Genomic DNA, 19,256 nt, shown 5'->3' on the forward strand with positions numbered 1-19,256 from the left:
CAAGAGTGGCTAAATTTCCTCATTGCCCCCAATTTCAGCATATATCTATTAATATATAAGTAATTATTTTAAATAAATTGATTATTATGTCATCTTCTGACAAAACCTTAGATTTTTCATTTCAATTGTTGACAGTAATGATTTTTAAAAAAAATCAGCACTTTTTAACTGCCTTTTTCAACTCTGTATTACGGTAAAAGATGGACGCTACATCAAAGAGCAGCCAGCACTGCTTTTTGGAATAAGTCACAGTATTTGGGGTGAGTGTGGCTGCGTGTTAACTTTTTTCAACATGCGTTGTTTCAGCGATTTACTTGAACGTATTCGGGAGTCAATTTTCACTAATTACAGCAGATTAAAAGTAGTGTTGTAGCGGCTAGTACTACTGCGTGCTACAGCAGCCCCAGACATGTGTTAGCTTGCTATACAGGCTAGTAGCAAGCTAACCACGAGCGGAACTTCGTTTAAAAATCTGTCAAAATTGTTTGGCATAAAGATTATCAACACCGCACTCGCCTCATTGACTAGCACTTAATGTCGCGTAATTGTTATGGTGTGAGGTGAAATTCGGGCAGTTAGAAAGCTAATAAACAACAAGTTTTTAAATAAAAAAATGTTTATTGTTTATGCACAGCGTATGTACATACCCAATTCATATTTCGCTCTTAGACTGCGGTAATGTCACGTTAATGTATTGCTTACAGATGATTAAGAAATGAATTTCAGCTGTCACACCGGAGATAAGTTTTTCATTGCAGCTTCAAGAACATGATAAGGCAAAATTTAGAGATCTCACGTGTTTGCCAAAAAGCAGTACTAGTTTAAATGTCCAGATTTCTTTAACGTAGTTTGGTGTGATACTGCGTCTAGGCGACCGAAAACATGAAGGAGGACTTAAAAGCTAGTATTAAGCCACCATAAAGACCCCTTTTGTAAGTTACTAAAGATACAAGAAACTGGCCGTTATGTTTGACGTGACCTGTGTTGACAGTTTTCACTGTCAGTGGGACGTACGTGGTCTGGTCACGTGGTCAGCAACATTTAATAGAGTTATCCACCAGGTGGCATGCTATAATCAGCTGGTCCGTGTTAACACGGTCGGGCAGACAGTTGCGGCATGCATTCCTATACAGTGAAGCTGACGCTTACGTCATTTCTGTAATTTATGCTACAGAGCAGTATTACATCATCATTCAAGATGATAACGCCTGCGTTTGACCTGAGCCAAGAGCCTGACTACCTGATCCTCAGCATCCGTGTGCCCTACACCAGAACGTCAGACTTTGACCTTTACATTGATGGAACAGATTTAAAGTTTTTTGCAAAGCCCTACTTTCTGAGGTAAGTTAAGCAATGTACAGTTAATTGTTTCAAATGGCACCACCTACACTGGGCCTAAATTAATATTCAGAATGTTTTTTTTTAATGTTGAATTTAATGTTGAACTTAAAGGGGACGTAATATTTGATTTTCAGGCTAACTCTTCCTGGAAGAATTATAGAGGATGGAAGGGAAAAGGCAAAGTTTGACATAGATAAAGGTAGGTCGCACAGCATTAACAGTATGACGCAAATCAAAAGCTTGCTTGGGTGTTTCAGCTAATGCATGTTTTAGCTGCTTTAATTGGGTTGCAGAGGACCCACTCCCTCTTTGTAAAGTTCCTGCTTTTGTTCAAAACTGTATTGTATGTGAATGTCTCTCTCTCTGCAATGAATAAAATATCAGCACTCGATGAGGCAAGAGGGGGAAAAAAGCAACTGTTGTCTTTTCCATTGTTTAAAAAAAAAAAAACGCTTCTTTTTAAAAAAAAAAACAAAAACATGCAACTTTTTTTTTCAGCATCAAACATCTAATCTGCTGATATTAACCACTGAATTATACCATAATTTCTAATAATCCAGAAACTGTGAGGAGGATTTGAAGACTGAATGACGATTCAGACACAAGTATAGGGTGAAGGAAAGACCTCCGGTATGTAACACAGTGTCTCTGTGTGGAGGGATACACAGTGTGTTTCAAGTATTTGGGAGAACCTGCCACTGTCCCATTGCACATATTCACTTGTTACATGGCCCCGTTTTTCTTTTTTAGGAGCCTGGCTGTGTGTTTGGGTGCTTTGTCAGGCTGCAGATTTTATTTGTGACCAATTAACTGCTTTCCAAGTTTAGCTGGCATGATGTTAGCTCATAACCAGCTGTTGTTGTTTAGCCGGCTCGTTGTCAGCTGTCTGTAGACAGGAGGGTCACACATCTAATCTGCTGACAGTAAAAACTGCAATAATATTGGGAATACATAAGCACGGTTTTGTGTGTTACAGCCCGACTTCCGTTCAGGACATGAGGCTTGAGGTGAGGAGGAAGAGGCTGTGGTAGAGATGAATGATGGAGACATGATGAGAAAGAGATGATAAAAATATGCACAGATAGATGTTAAATGGTCATGTATAGCTTGAAATGGATACTTTTCATTTAAAGATCACAAATAACTTCTGAGTCGTACTATGATTGTGGCCGGTCTATAGCCACATACATAAAATGCGATTAAATGGAACGGCGGTGTCCATCCTGCCCACTGTTAGCCCACATGTTAGCTTTATGGATTCTTTCTAAGTTTATTAGAAGGAATCAGTTTGCTGGAAGATGTAATAACGCATGAATCAATGTATAAAAAAACAAAGAAAACTTACTCTACCTTTAAGATATTCACCATGGGGAATGAAATAATCAAACCAAAAATGTGGCAGCAGCATGCTATAAAATGTCTGTTTGAGGTGTCTATGTGAACACAACTTACAAGTGGTACTTTTGGTAAATGGTAAGGTTGTAGACTGTATTATGTATCTACATAGTTTACTACAGCCATTCTTTCTTGGCATTTACTGGCTTTACAGAGCCTTAGACCCTAATCAAGACTTGTGGAAATCTGCACACACCCTGGTTGTCTGTGTGAGTTTTGTTTACCTTTGGAAAGGGGTCAGACAAAAGTACAGACAGCATGACAGCAGTCTGCATGTTTCTGACAAAGAGGGATTGTAACCGTAGAATATTTATAGACACAAGCTATCTGTCCGCCATGGTCACAGAATACATTCAGAACGTTGTGTACAAAAGATAACTCTTAGAAAATGTGTGATGTATCTGAAAGATAACGTGGAGACAGAATAAGGCAGTATGGAGCTTTTCATTCAACAAGGTCAGCTTGACACAGAAGTAGTGGCCTTACAATTTTTTTTATTGGAGACATAATTGGTAACACGACGTCTTTTGTTAATTCATGATGTGATGTGATTTCTTTGTTTCTGCTTCAGAATGTGGGCGCGTTTAAGGGGTTTTTGACACATTGTTTGACCCTTCTGTCATATATTTGCTTTACCCCTTTAGTGTTATTGGGTTTTTTTGGGGGGTTTTTTAAGGATTACTCAGAAATTTGAGCAGAAGAGGGGGCTGGATTCAACATATAATCACATGCACAGTTCTAATTTAACATGGAAAACGTGGGAGCGATTGTCTTAATGTTCCCAGGAAAATGTTGTTTTGGTTTTATTGCTTGAGCTGAGGTGTTTCATGCATTAGAGCTCAGAAAGCCTCATTTAAACATGTTATGAATATGCAATTTTTCCTGTCAGCTGAGATCTAGATCACTTTTAGAACATTCAAAAATTCTGTGACAATGTGTCACTTCCTGTAGATTTTAAACCGAACCTCTGTGTTCAGCACACGTTACCTTGGTAATCTTTTTAGGTGGAAAAAATGAGATTCACAGTATAAATGTTCTTGCTTCAAACCTGCTGGCTGTCTGGGGACTTTGCTGTGTGGAGTTTGTGGCTTGTCCCTCTTGGGCTTCCTCCCACAGCCCAAAGACATGCTTGCTAGTTTAGTCGGTGAGTCTAAATTGGCTGTAGGTGTGGCCATGAATGCGCCTCTCTGTGTTAGCCTTGTGATGACCGAGCAGACAGACCTCACATCTTGTGCTGTGACAGCTGGGATAGGCTCTGACCCTCTCCTCTCTGCCTCTCCTTTTAATGACTCCAGATTGGGTGAAGAAGGTGTTAAATGGATGTCAAAAATAACATTTTTTTTTTCATACTTTAGAAAACCAATTTTGTTTGATTATGTTTGATTGTATTTAGACTTCATGGCATATTGTGACAAACGTATGGCTGTGTTTGCTTCACATGATGTTGGTTATAATGTTGCACTGTCACGTTTCCAGTAGCAGTCACTGATTGTACCTTTGGGGCATCTCCCCTTTATGTTTCAGTCATTCAATAAATGGTAAATTAGCCTTAGCTGGTCATGTTATTTTATCCCATTTAAATGGATGCTGGAGCCATGTTTAATGTCATAATGATTACAGAGTGCAGGAAGCTCTTTTGCACTGACTGTGACAGCTCATGCGGGATTTTCTTTAACTCTTTAATGAGCAAATCATAATGCTTATGAGTGTGATGTTGACTACTTCCCATCACTGTGGTCTGTCTTTGACTTTCCTTTGCCCGTAATCCGTCATAATGAAGCCGTCTTTACGCAGACATCTGCCTTATGGACTCTGACACCTCGTTGCCTGTCTGTCAGCATGGCCCCAGTTAACACGCAGCGTCTAAATAAGCCTGTAACATCTGCTAATAAAGCTCCGCTAATGAGTGTCCTTGTTTAGACTTATAATGAGCAATCATTAAGATCCCTCTTCCGGGCTCTCCATTCTGCAAGGCCTGCAACTCGAGCAATTAGTCATCTCCCATTGTAAAGCACTTCAAAGCCCTAACACTTGGGTGCATTGAAAGTTTATGAGGTCTTTAGGCAACCATCAGATTATCTCTGCGTCGTTGCCAAGCCGTTCAAATCATCAATCATGTATTGCCTGTTTAGCTTTAATAGCGGTTCTGTGAAGCAGCTCCTTGAGTATGAGGCACGGTGCGGACAGATGGCCTGGTTGATCAGCAATGGTTTGTTGTAGAAACATGCTTGGAAATCAGTGACTTCAGTAATCCATTATTTGAGTTGGATTTGATGCTGTATGGTGTCAGGTATTTGTCACGTTGTTAGGCAGGACTTAAGATCTTCTCTGATATTTATTGTGGTGTCTCTTTTAAAATGTCTATGATCTAAATTCTCATCTGAAGTTACCCCAGCCCAGTGTGAAGTCTAAAAGCAGCTTTGTTTGGCTCATCAGCAGTCACACACACTCAGTCTAAAATGTTATGAAATGCAGGAAAGCAAGTAAATACTCATTTGAGGAATGCTAATTATCTAGCTTTGCGGGTCAGCTAATCATAGCTACAATTTTAATCATTCCTTATTATGATTTTTTTTTTTTTTTTTCCCCAAGGGAAACTGCAGGTTTTGAAAAATCTTAAAAAAACATTGAATTAAGGTACAGAACAGTCTCTCTTTCCCTGGGTAGGGAGTAGTGTTGGTTGGAAAACAGTTTTTGTGTCTGGCTGGAGGCTGTTTAGATGTTGTGTACTTCCTGTGATCTAAGGTATGGAGACATTGGACTGTGTGGGCAGTGGCTGCCTTTCCACTGCAGGGTGGGGAAAAACAGTCTGCTTGTTGCGACTGTGGAGCTGTACTCAGTAGGTTTTTCAGGCATGCTCGCAAGTACATACCCCACAGTAGGTGCTTTTTCCTACAGTGCGGTTCAAGAAGCTGAAGCAAAGCTGCATATTTGTTAAAATGGCCCGCCTTGAAATAACTCACTCAACATAACAGCTTCAACACTGAGGTGAGGTCGGGGGCATCTTCCTACACCCCTGTTTCACACACTCTGCCAGATGCTGGGGTCTTTTGGGGTCTTGAGGCGACTTTTTTTGATTGGCTATATAAATTTGAATTGGGTGATCTGCTGGCTGTGTCTTGGTTTGCTCCTTGTTGAGGGGGGGGGGGGCGTCTGCTCGCCGGGACCTCCATGGGAGGGTGGTGAGGTCCATGTGTGTGCAGGTGCATCTTTGTGTGTTGGGTACTGGGTGGTTCTTGGACCCTGGGACCCGGGGAGGGAGGCCCCTAATGGAGTCAGCTGCACGTTGCCTCTAGGACTTCCACCTCTTGGCGCCCTTTTAGGGCCTCCCTCCTTCTCCTGGTGGGATGGGTGCACAGATATCGCAGAGATGTGTGGTCTTAGGTCTCCAGTCCTCTTGCAGCATGAATGGCGCAGTTCTCCCAGATCCATCTCTGTCTGCCTCTGGCTCCTGGGGGGTGTTATTGCTGCTTCCCGCCCTCATTTTCAAGTACATTTCATGACAAAGACTCACACAGTACATTAAACATGTGATCTCTTACATGTGCTATGTTGCTATAGGTCTTTTCACTCTTTGGGTCCCTAAGGAGACACCGGGAGAGCACTTCGAAGGTCTTCAGATGCTAACAAGTCTCCTCGCCCCAAAGGGCTCCCGTTCAGCAAAACCACTGGTGGAAGAAGTGAGTACTGGTAAGTCATTTATTCATTTGCTTACCTCGCTTGTCCAGACAGTGTTCAGTTTGTGCAAACGGGTGGAAAAGATGGCATACGATCTACAACGGTGGCTTTTTATCATTTCTAAAGAGTGCAGCGAAAGGGTGGGAGATAATGAAGACGAAGATGAAGAAGACTTTGATTGGCAGGTTGAGCAGGAGATTTACACAGAGAAGTCTGAGGAAGAGCTGAGTGCCCTGCAGAAATACGGCTTTGGCAATCAGAGGTGTGGAGTATTTGCCCGACTGCAGGTAAGATCCATGGATAGATGAAGGTGCGTTACAGATTTGGACTTTAACTCACCCATGCTGTAAATGTTCTTCAGAAAGAGCTCAGTGACGTGATCGACATCAAGAACCCAGAAGGAACATCAGCAGCAGAGAGGAGGCAGGCACGACAGGAGGCAGAAGCATCAGCCTTCTCTGCTGACCATTACCTGTAAGTTTAACAAGGAGAAAAACCTCTCAGGCAAAGCATCTTTAATCCTCTTCTGTTTGTACTCACTTACAGCCGCGTGTAATTGCAGGGCTGATTTGTTTGAGGATGGTGAGATAAAGGGGCTGCTGAAGTTTAGGCCATGGTGGACAAAACTGAGCCCTTCTTCAGAGCAGGAGGGCGAATCTGGTGAGTTTATGTCATCATCTAAATCTGTTTAATCACTGTTGCTGAGATAAGTCTCTGCTTTGGCTGTTTCTAAAAAGGAGACATAAATTAATAAGATAAACGTACTGTAATAAGAAACATTGGGTGAAAAAGTACTCATGTCAGCAAATAAATCTCCTGCCTTTGAATCTAACTAAAGTAAAGGAACAAGTGCATTATTCACTAAATGCACTTAAAAGTATTAAAGAAAGATGACTTCCTCTTGAGAATATGGCATGATACTGTTATGGAAAATGTTAAAATGTTCTTACTGATACATAAAAATGTGTCAGCAGCGTTTTAGGATTGTAGCTAGATGACACACAGTGTTTTTTGTCTACTGTAGAGAAAGTCCTGCAACACAGATTTGTTTACATTTGTCTTTTTAATGTTAGATTTATTGTAAAATATGACAAAACCAGAGTTTTTAGTTGAATCAGGATCAATAATCCCACTAAAAAATCCTGCAGATCTGTTGTGATTGGCCCACATTGGACATTTTTCTGTGATTGGTCCAAAGTCACAGATTTCATTTTTACATGTTGTGAAAGGAAACAAAGTTGGAAAATAAACCAGTAAAAGTCCCAGTTTTGTCACTGTACGGAAGTTTAACTATCCTACATTTTCAATTCAATTCAATTCAATTCAATTTTATTTATATAGCGCCAAATCACAACAAAAGTCGCCTCAAGGCGCTTTATATTGTACAATAGATCGCACAATAATAAATACAGAGAAAACCCCAACAATCATATCATATGACCCCCTATGAGCAAGCACTTTGGCGACAGTGGGAAGGAAAAACTCCCTTTTAACAGGAAGAAACCTCCGGCAGAACCAGGCTCAGGGAGGGGCGGCCATCTGCTGCGACCAGTTGGGGTGAAGAAGGAAAACAGGATGAAAGACATGCTGTGGAAGAGAGACAGAAATTAATAACAGATATGATTCGATGCAGAGAGGTCTATTAACACATAGTGAGTGGCTGGAAAGATATCTTAAGGCAAGAAACAGAGGTGGAATTTTAACAGTTTCTATCACTCAGCCATAAGATGTTGATGGGGTATTGTCATCACCCTGCAGAGTGGGCGGACGCATACGTTTGTGAATGCGATAACTCAAGAACGAGGTAACATAGGAGTTTGAAACTGACACCATAGGTATGTCCGCTAAAGGTCACAGACGAGTTTGAATCTCAGTGTGAGACCCCTGCTCTAGGAAATGTAGTAGAGTGGAAAGGTTAAAAAAAACATTAAACTGAAATACTCTGCATAGTAAAATCCGAGTACTTTAAAACTGAACCTGCATGTGCATGTTAAATAAGTACTGAAAGAATCATGTTAATGTCTTCAGTTACTTTCCATCACTGATCTAGAAACACTCAGACCTGATACCCAAGCTTTGTAGTAGTTTAGTGTGCTGTAATGTGTTTGCAAGGTAAACGTGAGCAACTGACGTCTGCATTTTTACATTTGCAGTGCATGCTTTACCGCCCTCAGTCTGCACCCTTTATGTCCAATTACTTAAAACAATGTCACACACATTCTGTGACCTAAATGTGGATCATTCATCAAGCTATTAGAACAGCAGCAAAGTAATTACTGAATGCTACCAGGAGGTGGCATAAAGTTTCAAAAATAAAGAGAGCAGTCATGCATTGTTTATTATTTAAGTTTAACCTCTGATCATTTTCCCATTCACTGTATTTTAAATCGTCTCCCCAGTACTTCTGCAGATTGAATCAGAGAGAAAAGGGGTGTTACTGCTGAGCTTGTCAGACACTGACAGTATATGAAATCCTAAAGGACGCACAAGTCTCTGCAGTGGGCCCTTCTAACAGAAGGACAGACCTCAGCTAGTGTTCCACACTCCCTGCTAAAAGTGCCTCGGGGCACTTGAACAGGAAAGACACTTGTCATTATGATTGAACTTGGACTTTCCCTAATCTCTCCATCCGTCTGCTGCCTGCTGACTAATTTAAACAATCATTTTTTTTTTCTCCTTTCTAAAAATTTCCCATCTGCTTACATTAATAGTCTATGTATTTAGATTGAGAAGAGTTGCTTGTTGTCCGGAGGGGTCCCGGTTTCCTCTCTTTGTTCAGCCACTTCCACGGGAGTGATAGCTTGTGAACCCTAGCACTCTGAGAGACCGTGTAATTGTGCCATCCAGCCTCCCTAACAGTCTGCTAATTCCAGACCTTTCACTGTGGCTCACAGCTACAGCCTGGGTGCAGTGAATGGATGTTGTACGCTTAAGGGAGGATTTAGATTAAACAGATAGCAGCGTTGCTGGAGGGAGTGCTGCCGGCCGTGCTTTTACCAGCGCTGACGAGCAGCCATCAGTCAGCGCGGCAAAGGCCATTAGCCTCATCTTGGAGTTTAGCCTCCGACGAACATTACGGTTCACTGTAGCTCCGCCGGCTCCCTCTCCTCATTCTGCATTCTAAGACAGAGTGGCTCAGTCGGGAGCCTGGGCGTAGATAAATGGGCCAAATTAAACTTAATGGCTTGATTGACAGCTCGAATAGCATTAGCCTCAGCCGAGTGTGAAGAATGGCGTCAGTCAGGAGATTTAAGCGGCTTGCCGTCAAATCTTGAAAGCGTGCTCATGATTTTAACTGTTTGCCATATTTTTCAAATGGAGAACTCCAATTCCTCTATCTGGGTTTACTAGACCCCCCACACCTCCCTCGCTTCTGCTAAGCCTGATATATATGTCACCTGACAGATGGATGTGGACCCAAGTGCTAATGAAGTAGAAAACAAGAAAACTGGCCCCTTTGTGCTCTCCAGTGTCAGGGCCAGCGCACTGACAGGCCACAGCTGTCCACTGGAGGCCTGTATTAACGCACTGGTCCAGCTTAAATGCTCCTGACAGCTTGGCCTCTCTCTCTACCTGACACTCTTTGTGTCTTTGTTATGGCTGGATGTAGAAACCGGACCTGTGACCAGCTTAGATGGTCTTCTGCTGATTTAGGCCGCGACACTGCTCACGTCTGAACAGGCTGATCATTAAATGTCCCTTTGATTCGATCCTTGACATCATCACAGTGTGAGTGCGCAAAATTAACCGACTCTCTTATGCAGGGTCAAACTTTGACCTCTAGCATTTGTGTGATTCTGGGAGCGTTTTCCAGCCCTCAGCAGTATTTTGACCAGGCATATTTGCTCCATGCCATCCGGCCATCTGGACCTGTAGAGAGCAGTGACGAGCCAGGCTTCCGTTCCAACAGGAGGATTTAGGTCAGAAATTAATTTGCAATCAGCAGAGGCCCTCATAGGCTGTGTGCTAATGCCCACTAGAATCGACTGGCTCCGTAGTGGAGATGAATGAACGTGGCGGTGGGTAAATCGGGTATGTGGAGTTAATAGAAAATATATCAGCAGCACGAAGCTGCTGGGTCTGTGCTGAAGGAGAGAGGCTGCTTTGTTTTTCCTCAAGTGCTTATGCATCCTTGGATTTCCACGCACGCTGTGTTTGAGCGACACAGATGCGCATTCGCTTAGATAGCTGTTACTTAAGCTAGTGAGTCACTTTGGTGTTTCATATTTATAGCTTCTCCCCTTATCTCGGTGCCTGTACCGTTACGTTATCAGAAAAGTGGGGGTGCACATGCACGCAGATCTTTGTGTCTGAGCTCTCCCTCTGCAGCTACACTGACGAGGGACTCAGGTAGTGTCTGCAGGGAGCTGAAACCTGACGTAATGCAGCAGGAATCTCCTTCGCAGCACAGCCAAGTTCCCACTGCAGCCAAGGAGATCACTCTGAAGCGCTGCCTGTGTGTGTGTGTGTGTGTCTGTGTATATCAAGTGTGCCTGTGTTTGTGTGTGTGCATTTGCTCCAGCCAGCACACACCTTGCACACCAGGGGCTCGGAGCAGGGACTCTCTTTTTCTCATGCAGAGAGAGGGATTGCTTTCAGCTGTTTAATAAGCTGCTTGGTGGGGGGAGTTGGAGTTACAGCACGTTGCTGCAGACATTCAGCATGCCTTTCAATACTGAATGATCGCAGATCGCTTAAAATGGGATTGAAGTCTGTTTGTGTCGGCCCATTAGGCTTGCCACAGATCCCCATTAAGCAGATGTCTCTCTCAAAAGACAACAGTTAGCGAATTTGCAGAGAGAAAGGAAGCTGAGGTTTGGAGATATTTTCATGTTACAGAGCTCCAATTTTTCTTAATGCAAAGCCGCTTTGAAACACACACAGTACTAATAACATCGGCTCTGATAATTTAGCTTATTTAATGTGGGCCTATTTGTCTTATTTTGCTTCTCAATACAGAATCTAATCAGCAATCACACCACAGCCATGGATTGGGCAACAGTCAATGTGTGTGTGAGAAAACAGTGTGCAAACCTTCAGTCTGGGTTTCATCTGAAGACACCGTCACAGATGACAGATTCTTTTTCTCTTGTATACCATGTTCACAGTTACTAGGCATGTCGTATTTTTGAGGATTAATTTGATTATTAGCAACTACAGCGCTGGCGATCAATCCAAAACATTACATGAAGTCAAACCTGATTATTTAAGACAGTAAAAGTTTGGGCTTTTGTAGATAATATCTGTGTGTACATGAATGTTGGGCAGTAATTGGTGTTTAGAATTATTATGCAACCAAAAAAAGGACATGAGATGAATTTTGCGAAAAATGTATAATCAAAAAATGCATGAGAAAAAAAAATGAAGTCGACATCAAGCCATCATGAGCTGCGCCTGATGTTTCTGAAGGAAAAAAGGAAGAAATGGAGATTCTCGATTCATTTATTTGTCACAAGAAAGCAGCAGCATGGAGAATTTCACGGTTTGATCCAGGAGTTGAAGCTTTCGTACATATTTGAGAAGTGTCAGTCTGAGCTCTTGCTGGTAGAGTTGTGACCACATCTGTGGAAGTGGAGAAATACGTTCAGAGAGAGAGAGATTGACCCGGAGCAGCGTCTAGCCGTGTGCTTGAAGTAAAATAGTTATTTTACTGTGAAAAACGTGGTTGGTGTGAACGCCCGCATTGACTCTAAACTCTAAATTTACAAATAAACATTTAAAACAATATCTGTGACCAGGGGCCTGTTCTTCGTACCTCGCTTACTACATCCAAGATCAAATCATCGCGCTAACTTTGAGCTCGCTAATCCGGTTCTCCGAACGCACCTGTTGTTGACGATTAGTATAGCTGGCTGAAGTAATCTGAGATCACTGGGTGGCTTAAAAGGGGCTACGATCGATAGTAGAAACATTGATCGGCAACCCTGTGATTGGTCGGCGAAGATGTCGAAGGAGAGCAGCGCAGTATCTCACGGCAGCAGACCAAGAACTCTTGATTGAGGGATATCAGGAGTTTCAGAGTTTAATTAAAACGCAGGGGAACACTGCAAAGGCTGCAAAAGCAAGGAGAGAGGGCTGGCAGAAAGTTGCTGACAAATTAAACTCGTAAGTGATCCGTGATATTACATTATATCATGTGATATTATATTATACCACAGTATATTATATTACATCATATCCTCTTTCACATTAGAGCCACAACAGGACCCACTAGAACATGGGAAAAAGTAAAAGTGAAATATAAGAATATTCTACAGAATGGTAATATTTATCACTTATATTGCTTTTAGTCTATGACAAGAGACCCTGGAATAATCTGTTTGTTTATAACAGCAACCAAGAAAAGGGCAGAGCAAATAAAGACAGGTGGTGGTCCTGCACCCCTCGTCACACCCCTTTTGTACTGTGACATTTATTGACATTGTGGGTTTTATGTGTGTAGTTTGAATAACACTCCATCACTTTTACCTGTTCCCATGCAAGGGGTGACCTGAAGCATGCACAGTAAGTCGGGAGTAAGTATATACAGCACAGTAAGTATATATATATATATATATCTATATATATATATATATATATATATATATATATATATATATATCTATATATATATATATATATATACAGTAGATAGTATATATATATATATATATATATATATAGAGAGATAGAGAGAGAGAGAGAGAGAGAGAGAGAGAAGAAAGTAAATAATAACCTCACGGAGAATCGATATCTCTCTATGAGCACACCGTCGCGCTGAGCTAAAGGATCCTGTCTATCCCGCAATATACGCTAAATTCTGTAAACTCTCCTTATCAATCTTGCACCTTCCTTGCTCGCGTACAAACGGACAGGACATGGCTGCGACAGACTTCCCAAATCCACCTTCGCTTTTATAGCCGTGGTCTCTCATCTTGATTGCGGCGTAGTAATTTACTATTACTACTCTAAAATATGAATTACATCTGACATGATCTACTACATGTAATAGAATGGTTAATAGTACATTTCCTTTTTTCGGAAATGACCTGTATGTATCTGTATGCAATCAATAAAAGAATCAAATACATTATCTTTAGTTACATTGATAATATTTATTTATGGAGAAACAGTGGAGAAATGTCGCTCTTGCTTTCATATAACTGCAGCGGACATACCTGAGAGGCCGCGATCTAATCCTGTTTACATAAAGTAAACCTGCTCCCGAGCAGGCTTACTCTTACGGATCTGTTGCTATGACAGCAAGTCCCAGATGAGCTTCGGAGAACCGAACGATCCAAGATCACGCGAAATCGTCAACATTCAAATCCGGCTAACTTACTTAGCGAGGTACGAAGAACAGGCCCCTGTATAGCCACCCTTTTTTCTTTTTTTCTGTTTTTTTTTTTTTCTAGTCGTCAGCCTTCCATTCATGGAGCCTGTCACTTCTCAATAGGATTTTAGGTGAGGTGAGGCAGGGGGACTGTGTCATTATTCTTTCATCTTTTTGCGATGGAGCATTGTCCTCCATAAAAACCACTCTCTTCTTGACAGATTCAGATCTTTTCCTGCACCTGCTTGAAGACGGTGTCTTCTAAAAACTGGCAGTAGTTTGCACGCTGATTTTAAGGCAATCTTTAATCTGAAAGGTTCACCTAGCTCGATTTTAATAACACCAGAATGTACCAGTACCCTACCTCCACCTTGCTGGCATCTGGCGGAGCCTGTTACTGATACATCTGGCCCGTCAAGAATTATTCTCATCTCTTCAGTCCATAAAACCCTTTACAAAAATCTGTCTTAGATATTTCTTGGCCCAGTCTTGATATTTTAACTTAACTTGGTCAGTGGTGGTAAGGTTTCAGTCTTGGATATGAACTAGAGCTGAACACTTCACACTGCTGTTTATATTGTTAGGATTTGGAAACTACACATTGAAATTGATGATATAGTCAAAATACTTACTTGCCTTATAATTGTGCACACAGTGTTTATGCTACAAGACATAACTGTATATCAGTTTGTGGTAAGAAGACTGACTTTTCTTGCCTCCTGTGATGTAGTGTACTATAGTTCCCGACTAGGATTTTTAAATAATTGTAAGAAACAAACAGAACAACAGATAATTGAGCATGAAGTGGTATTCTTTCATTTTCATTATGTATGTGTACTGACATTTATATAGCACATTTCTAGCGTTACTTGCTCAAAGCAGTTTACGTTATGAGCTGCATTCACACAGAACTTTATTGCACATCAGAAGAGCAGAGCAGAAGCTGCACAGTTACAGGGAGGACACGCAAACAGCACACAGACAGGTTGAAGCTCGAACCTTCTTGCTGTGAGGTGATGATGCCAACAGTTTGTCAATAAAGTATACTACAGCCAAATAAAGAAACCACAGGTTATTGTAAGGATGTGTACAAAGTGCAGCTCTGACACAGTGGATCTAGTAAGACAGGAAGAGGAAAAACCCATTTGATGCAGTCGTTTTGTTGTGTGGATTCTGGGATTTGTGGAGGTGCAGAATTGTTCCTGGAGGTACTGCTTGTTAAGACTGTCATTTGCTCTTGTTGTCCGCCCTTATTGAGTGCCACAGTACACTGTGATCTTTTTTTTTTGTTAATAAAAATGGATATCTAATCCAGCATCATCTGAATAAGGATAAATAAGGAAATATAAATAAGGATAAATAAGTTTTAGTTATCATTGACAGATTTTCGCACACAGCTGGACTGTAATCTCCAGTATTACGGCGACGTGCTATATCTATCACGGACGTGTGGTAGTGTGAGATTTACACACAGTATTACGAGTGCACAGCCACGGCTCTTGCAGGTATTTTATTTTCCCTTAAAACGCATCAGGATCGGTCACAAATCTGTCCCCATTTAACCCCACCTCACGTCTCATTGTAATTCAAAGGCTCTCTTTTGTCTGTTCAACACGACTACAACACGAGGTTAGCAAGATGGCATGCAGCTCATATTTATCCGGCTTAGTGTGGACATAATCTTAAAGACTTAATGCACTAAACCTATTTTTATTAAGCTGTTTATCCCTGCAGTCAGACTCCCTTCGATGCATGCTGGTTTCAGTATGTATTTGATGTGAAAAATCGTTAATTTGCGTCTTTAACTTGTGGCCGAGGAGCTTTCTTAAATGATGTGTCTGTTGACTGTTTGTAAAGTCATTTACTGACAGCACGTCGCAGGGAGCTTACCTGTGAGAAGGAGCCTAACCACTGTGACCTCTTCTCACACCCACAACTGGATTCTTTTTGTCTGTGCATTAAAAACTAGACTGCTTAGTGTGTTTTGACTGTCAAATCTTTGGTCTCGTGCAGCTGTACCGTTCACTGATGATGAGAAAGAGCAGCTGAGGAAATTCACCAACCGCTCCTACCTGCTGGACAAGGCGTCTCGTTACCAAGCGTGGCTAAGCCTTGTGGACATCCTGCTGGCTTACACCTACGAAGTGCGCTCGACGGAGGGGGAATACAATGTGAGTGTGTGTGTGTGTGTGGATATGTGTGAAGAGGAAACTCCTCCTGAGCAGCACTTAGCCTTGGATAACAAACCCTCTATCCTCACATCCTTTAGACCGCCTTCCATTTTGTTCAGAGCCTTAAGAGATTACAGCAGATCCTAGAGCTCAGTCCAGGTCTCCCTGTGTCACTCCGCTAAAGGTAGCTGCTGCAGCAAGGCGAGAGGAACAAATCTGATTGCCTTGTTAAACCATGTGGTAAATATTTGATACAGCCTTAATGTTGAATTAAATCTCAGCTATGAAAACAAAATCTGTCATAGGTGAATATTTTAATTCCACTCGGTATTATAATGTGGAGCGAGCCCAGAACAAATCCCCCCTCCCACTTTATTTCCAATGGCTCGTAGCGTGCTCTTTACAGAACTCTGAGCATCTGCTTCGCTGTGCTGCTTTCACTTTATTTCAGTGCATGTTCTTGTAGCGTTTCCCGTCTGTTATTGCGCCGATGACAAGTTTCTCTCTTCTTCCCTGCAGGTGGAAACACCGTGGACTATCAGAAAACTCAGTGGGACTCTGTGCTGGCTGGAGGTGAGTGAATTATAACGCAGTAAGAAGCACTCCAAGAGCGCAAACCTTCGCCAAGACAACTCACTCTCTGGACTGTATTCATTTTTGAGGGAACAGTATTTATTTTGTATGTATTCATTTTGTTTTCTTTGTTTTGTTTTTTTCTTTAAATGCACTTTAAGAAGTTTGCAGTGCAGTAAAAACCAGAGCAGGGCTTTTGTTAGCCTGTTGAAACCCATTTTATGTATTTGATGTAGTTGGCAGATGTGAAATGCTGAAAATGAGCTCAGAGGTTAATGTGATATGTAGAACCCCCGTATATCATTCTCTATATGCTCTCAATACAAAACAATGGCAGTAGGAAACAGTTTTATATAGCTCTATGTAGCGTTATTATGGTAAATGGTAAATGGCCTGTATTTATATAGCGCCTTTCTGGTCCCTAAGGACCCCAAAGCGCTTTACATATCCAGTCATTCACCCATTCATACACACATTCACACACTGGTGATGGCAAGCTACGTTGTAGCCACAGCCACCCTGGGGCACACTGACATTGACCTTCAGATCACACCTTGACCTTGAAGGAGAGGTCAGAGGTCAATCTCTATATGTTGTCAATACCACACCACACTTCTGATTTATAAGGCCTTTTGTCAATTTCCCACCAATAAATCATGAAGTTGACCTTGAAGACCTTGGTTGATGTAAGCTAAATTTTGTTGGGTTGTTAACATGACCCCACTCTGCGTTCATTCAAAACCTTTTGAGCTGTCGTGTTCACAGACAGAACGATTGGTTTTGAGATGTATGCGGTGCAACCTTAAACCGACCGCTGGACTCAACCCCAGAACTTTATTGTTGTGCTAACCGCTGTGCCTCTATGCTACCCACACCCTCGAGAAGCACCGCATTCATTTGTTATACAATGACTGTCTGTAGCAAATTCAATTCCGTTTTCTTTATATAGCACCATTTCACAACAACAGTTGCTTCAGGGTGCTGTATGTTGTAAGGTAAAGACCTGACAATAATACAGAGAAAACCCCAATCATCAGACAACCTAAAATGAGCAAGCACTTGGCGAGAGTGGAAAGGAAAAACTCCCTTTTAACAGGAAGACACACTAGCAGAACCAGAAGAGGGGCCTGAAAGCTGAACGCTCTGACTCCCATTCTACTTTAAAACTCAAGTAAGCCCACAGTCCAAGAACAAAGCGGCAGAAATCACGGCACAACTGTATTTCAGCTGCTATTTGTAGCTGTGTCTTTGACCAGCGGTCCCCAACCTTTATTGGGCCATGGACCGGTTTAATGTCAGACAATATTTTCACGGACCAGTCCTTTAAGGTGTCGCGGATAAATACAGCAAAATAAAATGATACGACCAAGACAAAAACTGTGGTATTTTGTAAATATAATAATAATTAATTCACTGTGTAACCGGTCCGTGGCACAATAAAGGTTGGGGACGGCTGGTAACTTTGTTAGCAGAGTCCTCCTGAAATGCGCCAACAACATTGAGAGTAGCATCCTCCTCTCTGCCCCTTAATGCTCTCTGGTCGCTATGGTAACGCATAAATATTTCTTTCAAAATAAAACACACAAATACAACACAGGAAAAGACCCAGGGAAACCGAGTTAACGATAAAACCCTGAGAACCATAAATTTCACACCCGAGCCTCAACTCTCGCGGCCCGGTACCAAACGACTCACGGACCGGTACCGGTTTGGGGACCGCTGGCTTAGACTCATCTCCACAGTGGTTTGCAAAATGTCTCAGGAAGGAATTTCTTTTATCCTCTAAGTTACTAATGGCATTGAAGTTTGCTTGCAAACCCTCCTTCTGGAAGGTCAAGTGTTAAGAAAAAACAAGAAGTCACAGGCCAACCTTGTCTGGCATTTTCTGCAGTCTTTGTAAAATAATTAAATAAATGAATAAAATGCTGTGGCTGTATTGAACCACGGGCTGTTGTTGAAATAACACAATTTGGATATAACTAAGAAAGCCATAAATAAATATAAAAGTTTAGCTCCTCTTGTTATCCTCTCAGGCTTGTAGCTCCGTAGCAGCTACTGTCTGGCGGGTCGGCTGGATGTGGTAAAAAGTAATTAGACTCTTGAGGGGAATGTCAAAAGGTTTTCAAATGCATCTGCGAGTCTGTTGTGTATAAAGTTTCACTTTGTGTAAATATATTGACACCCTGGCTGATTTTTTTTTTTTCTTCTCTTTTTTTTGCCTTGCCTTTTCCGTTACTGATATTTGCACTGAAGTAAACAGAGCGGGCCCAGGCTCCATCTATCTGTCAAAGCAGAGTCATTTACTACAGCAGCAACAGGCGCTCCCAGCTGAAATTCTGAGTGTGTGGTCTGTCTTATACTGTCTGCTCTCACAACCTGCCATGAGACCATCGCTTTAGTGTATAGAGTGTGTTTGAACAGCATCAGACACAGGAGTCTAACTTGTCTAAATTGAAAATCTCCATCCAGTCTGTTGTTTTTCTGACAAGTTTGCTTTTCACATTGACACCGCAAAACAGCAGTGAGTGCAAAGTCCCTGACAACCCAGCCCGGTCATGTTTGGGCAGTAATTCCATTTGCTGTATTTTGTCTCATCCAGTTACACCACAGTTAGTTATGTTGCTTTCTGGGCTACATTATCATATAAAGTATTTCTGTGAAATTGTGCAAATTCTAGATGTCTTTGTCTGTGTGCGGTTTAGACTTCACAAGTATGATATGGTACAATACTCTGTTAACCACTGATTCTTGATCAGACTGATAAAGCAATTAGAGAAATGCAAAAT

At 41.8% G+C, this 19,256-nt stretch overlaps 1 protein-coding gene across 1 annotated transcript in view; it reads left to right on the forward strand.

Moving 5' to 3' along the window:
- The first annotated feature begins 188 nt into the window (after positions 1-188).
- shq1 (SHQ1, H/ACA ribonucleoprotein assembly factor) overlaps positions 189-19,256 on the forward strand; it is a 44,384-nt gene continuing 25,316 nt past the window's right edge. The window contains exons 1-9 of the mRNA XM_031748515.2: positions 189-260; positions 1,175-1,341; positions 1,476-1,540; positions 6,298-6,426; positions 6,541-6,701; positions 6,776-6,888; positions 6,977-7,074; positions 15,740-15,897; positions 16,417-16,470. Of these exons, the coding sequence (XP_031604375.1) occupies positions 1,199-1,341; positions 1,476-1,540; positions 6,298-6,426; positions 6,541-6,701; positions 6,776-6,888; positions 6,977-7,074; positions 15,740-15,897; positions 16,417-16,470 (921 nt within the window). The 5' untranslated portion in view covers positions 189-260; positions 1,175-1,198. The remainder of the gene's footprint in view (positions 261-1,174; positions 1,342-1,475; positions 1,541-6,297; positions 6,427-6,540; positions 6,702-6,775; positions 6,889-6,976; positions 7,075-15,739; positions 15,898-16,416; positions 16,471-19,256) is intronic.

This window comes from Oreochromis aureus, linkage group 5, assembly GCF_013358895.1.
Source record: "Oreochromis aureus strain Israel breed Guangdong linkage group 5, ZZ_aureus, whole genome shotgun sequence".
In the NCBI taxonomy this organism is placed as follows: Eukaryota; Metazoa; Chordata; class Actinopteri; order Cichliformes; family Cichlidae; genus Oreochromis; species Oreochromis aureus.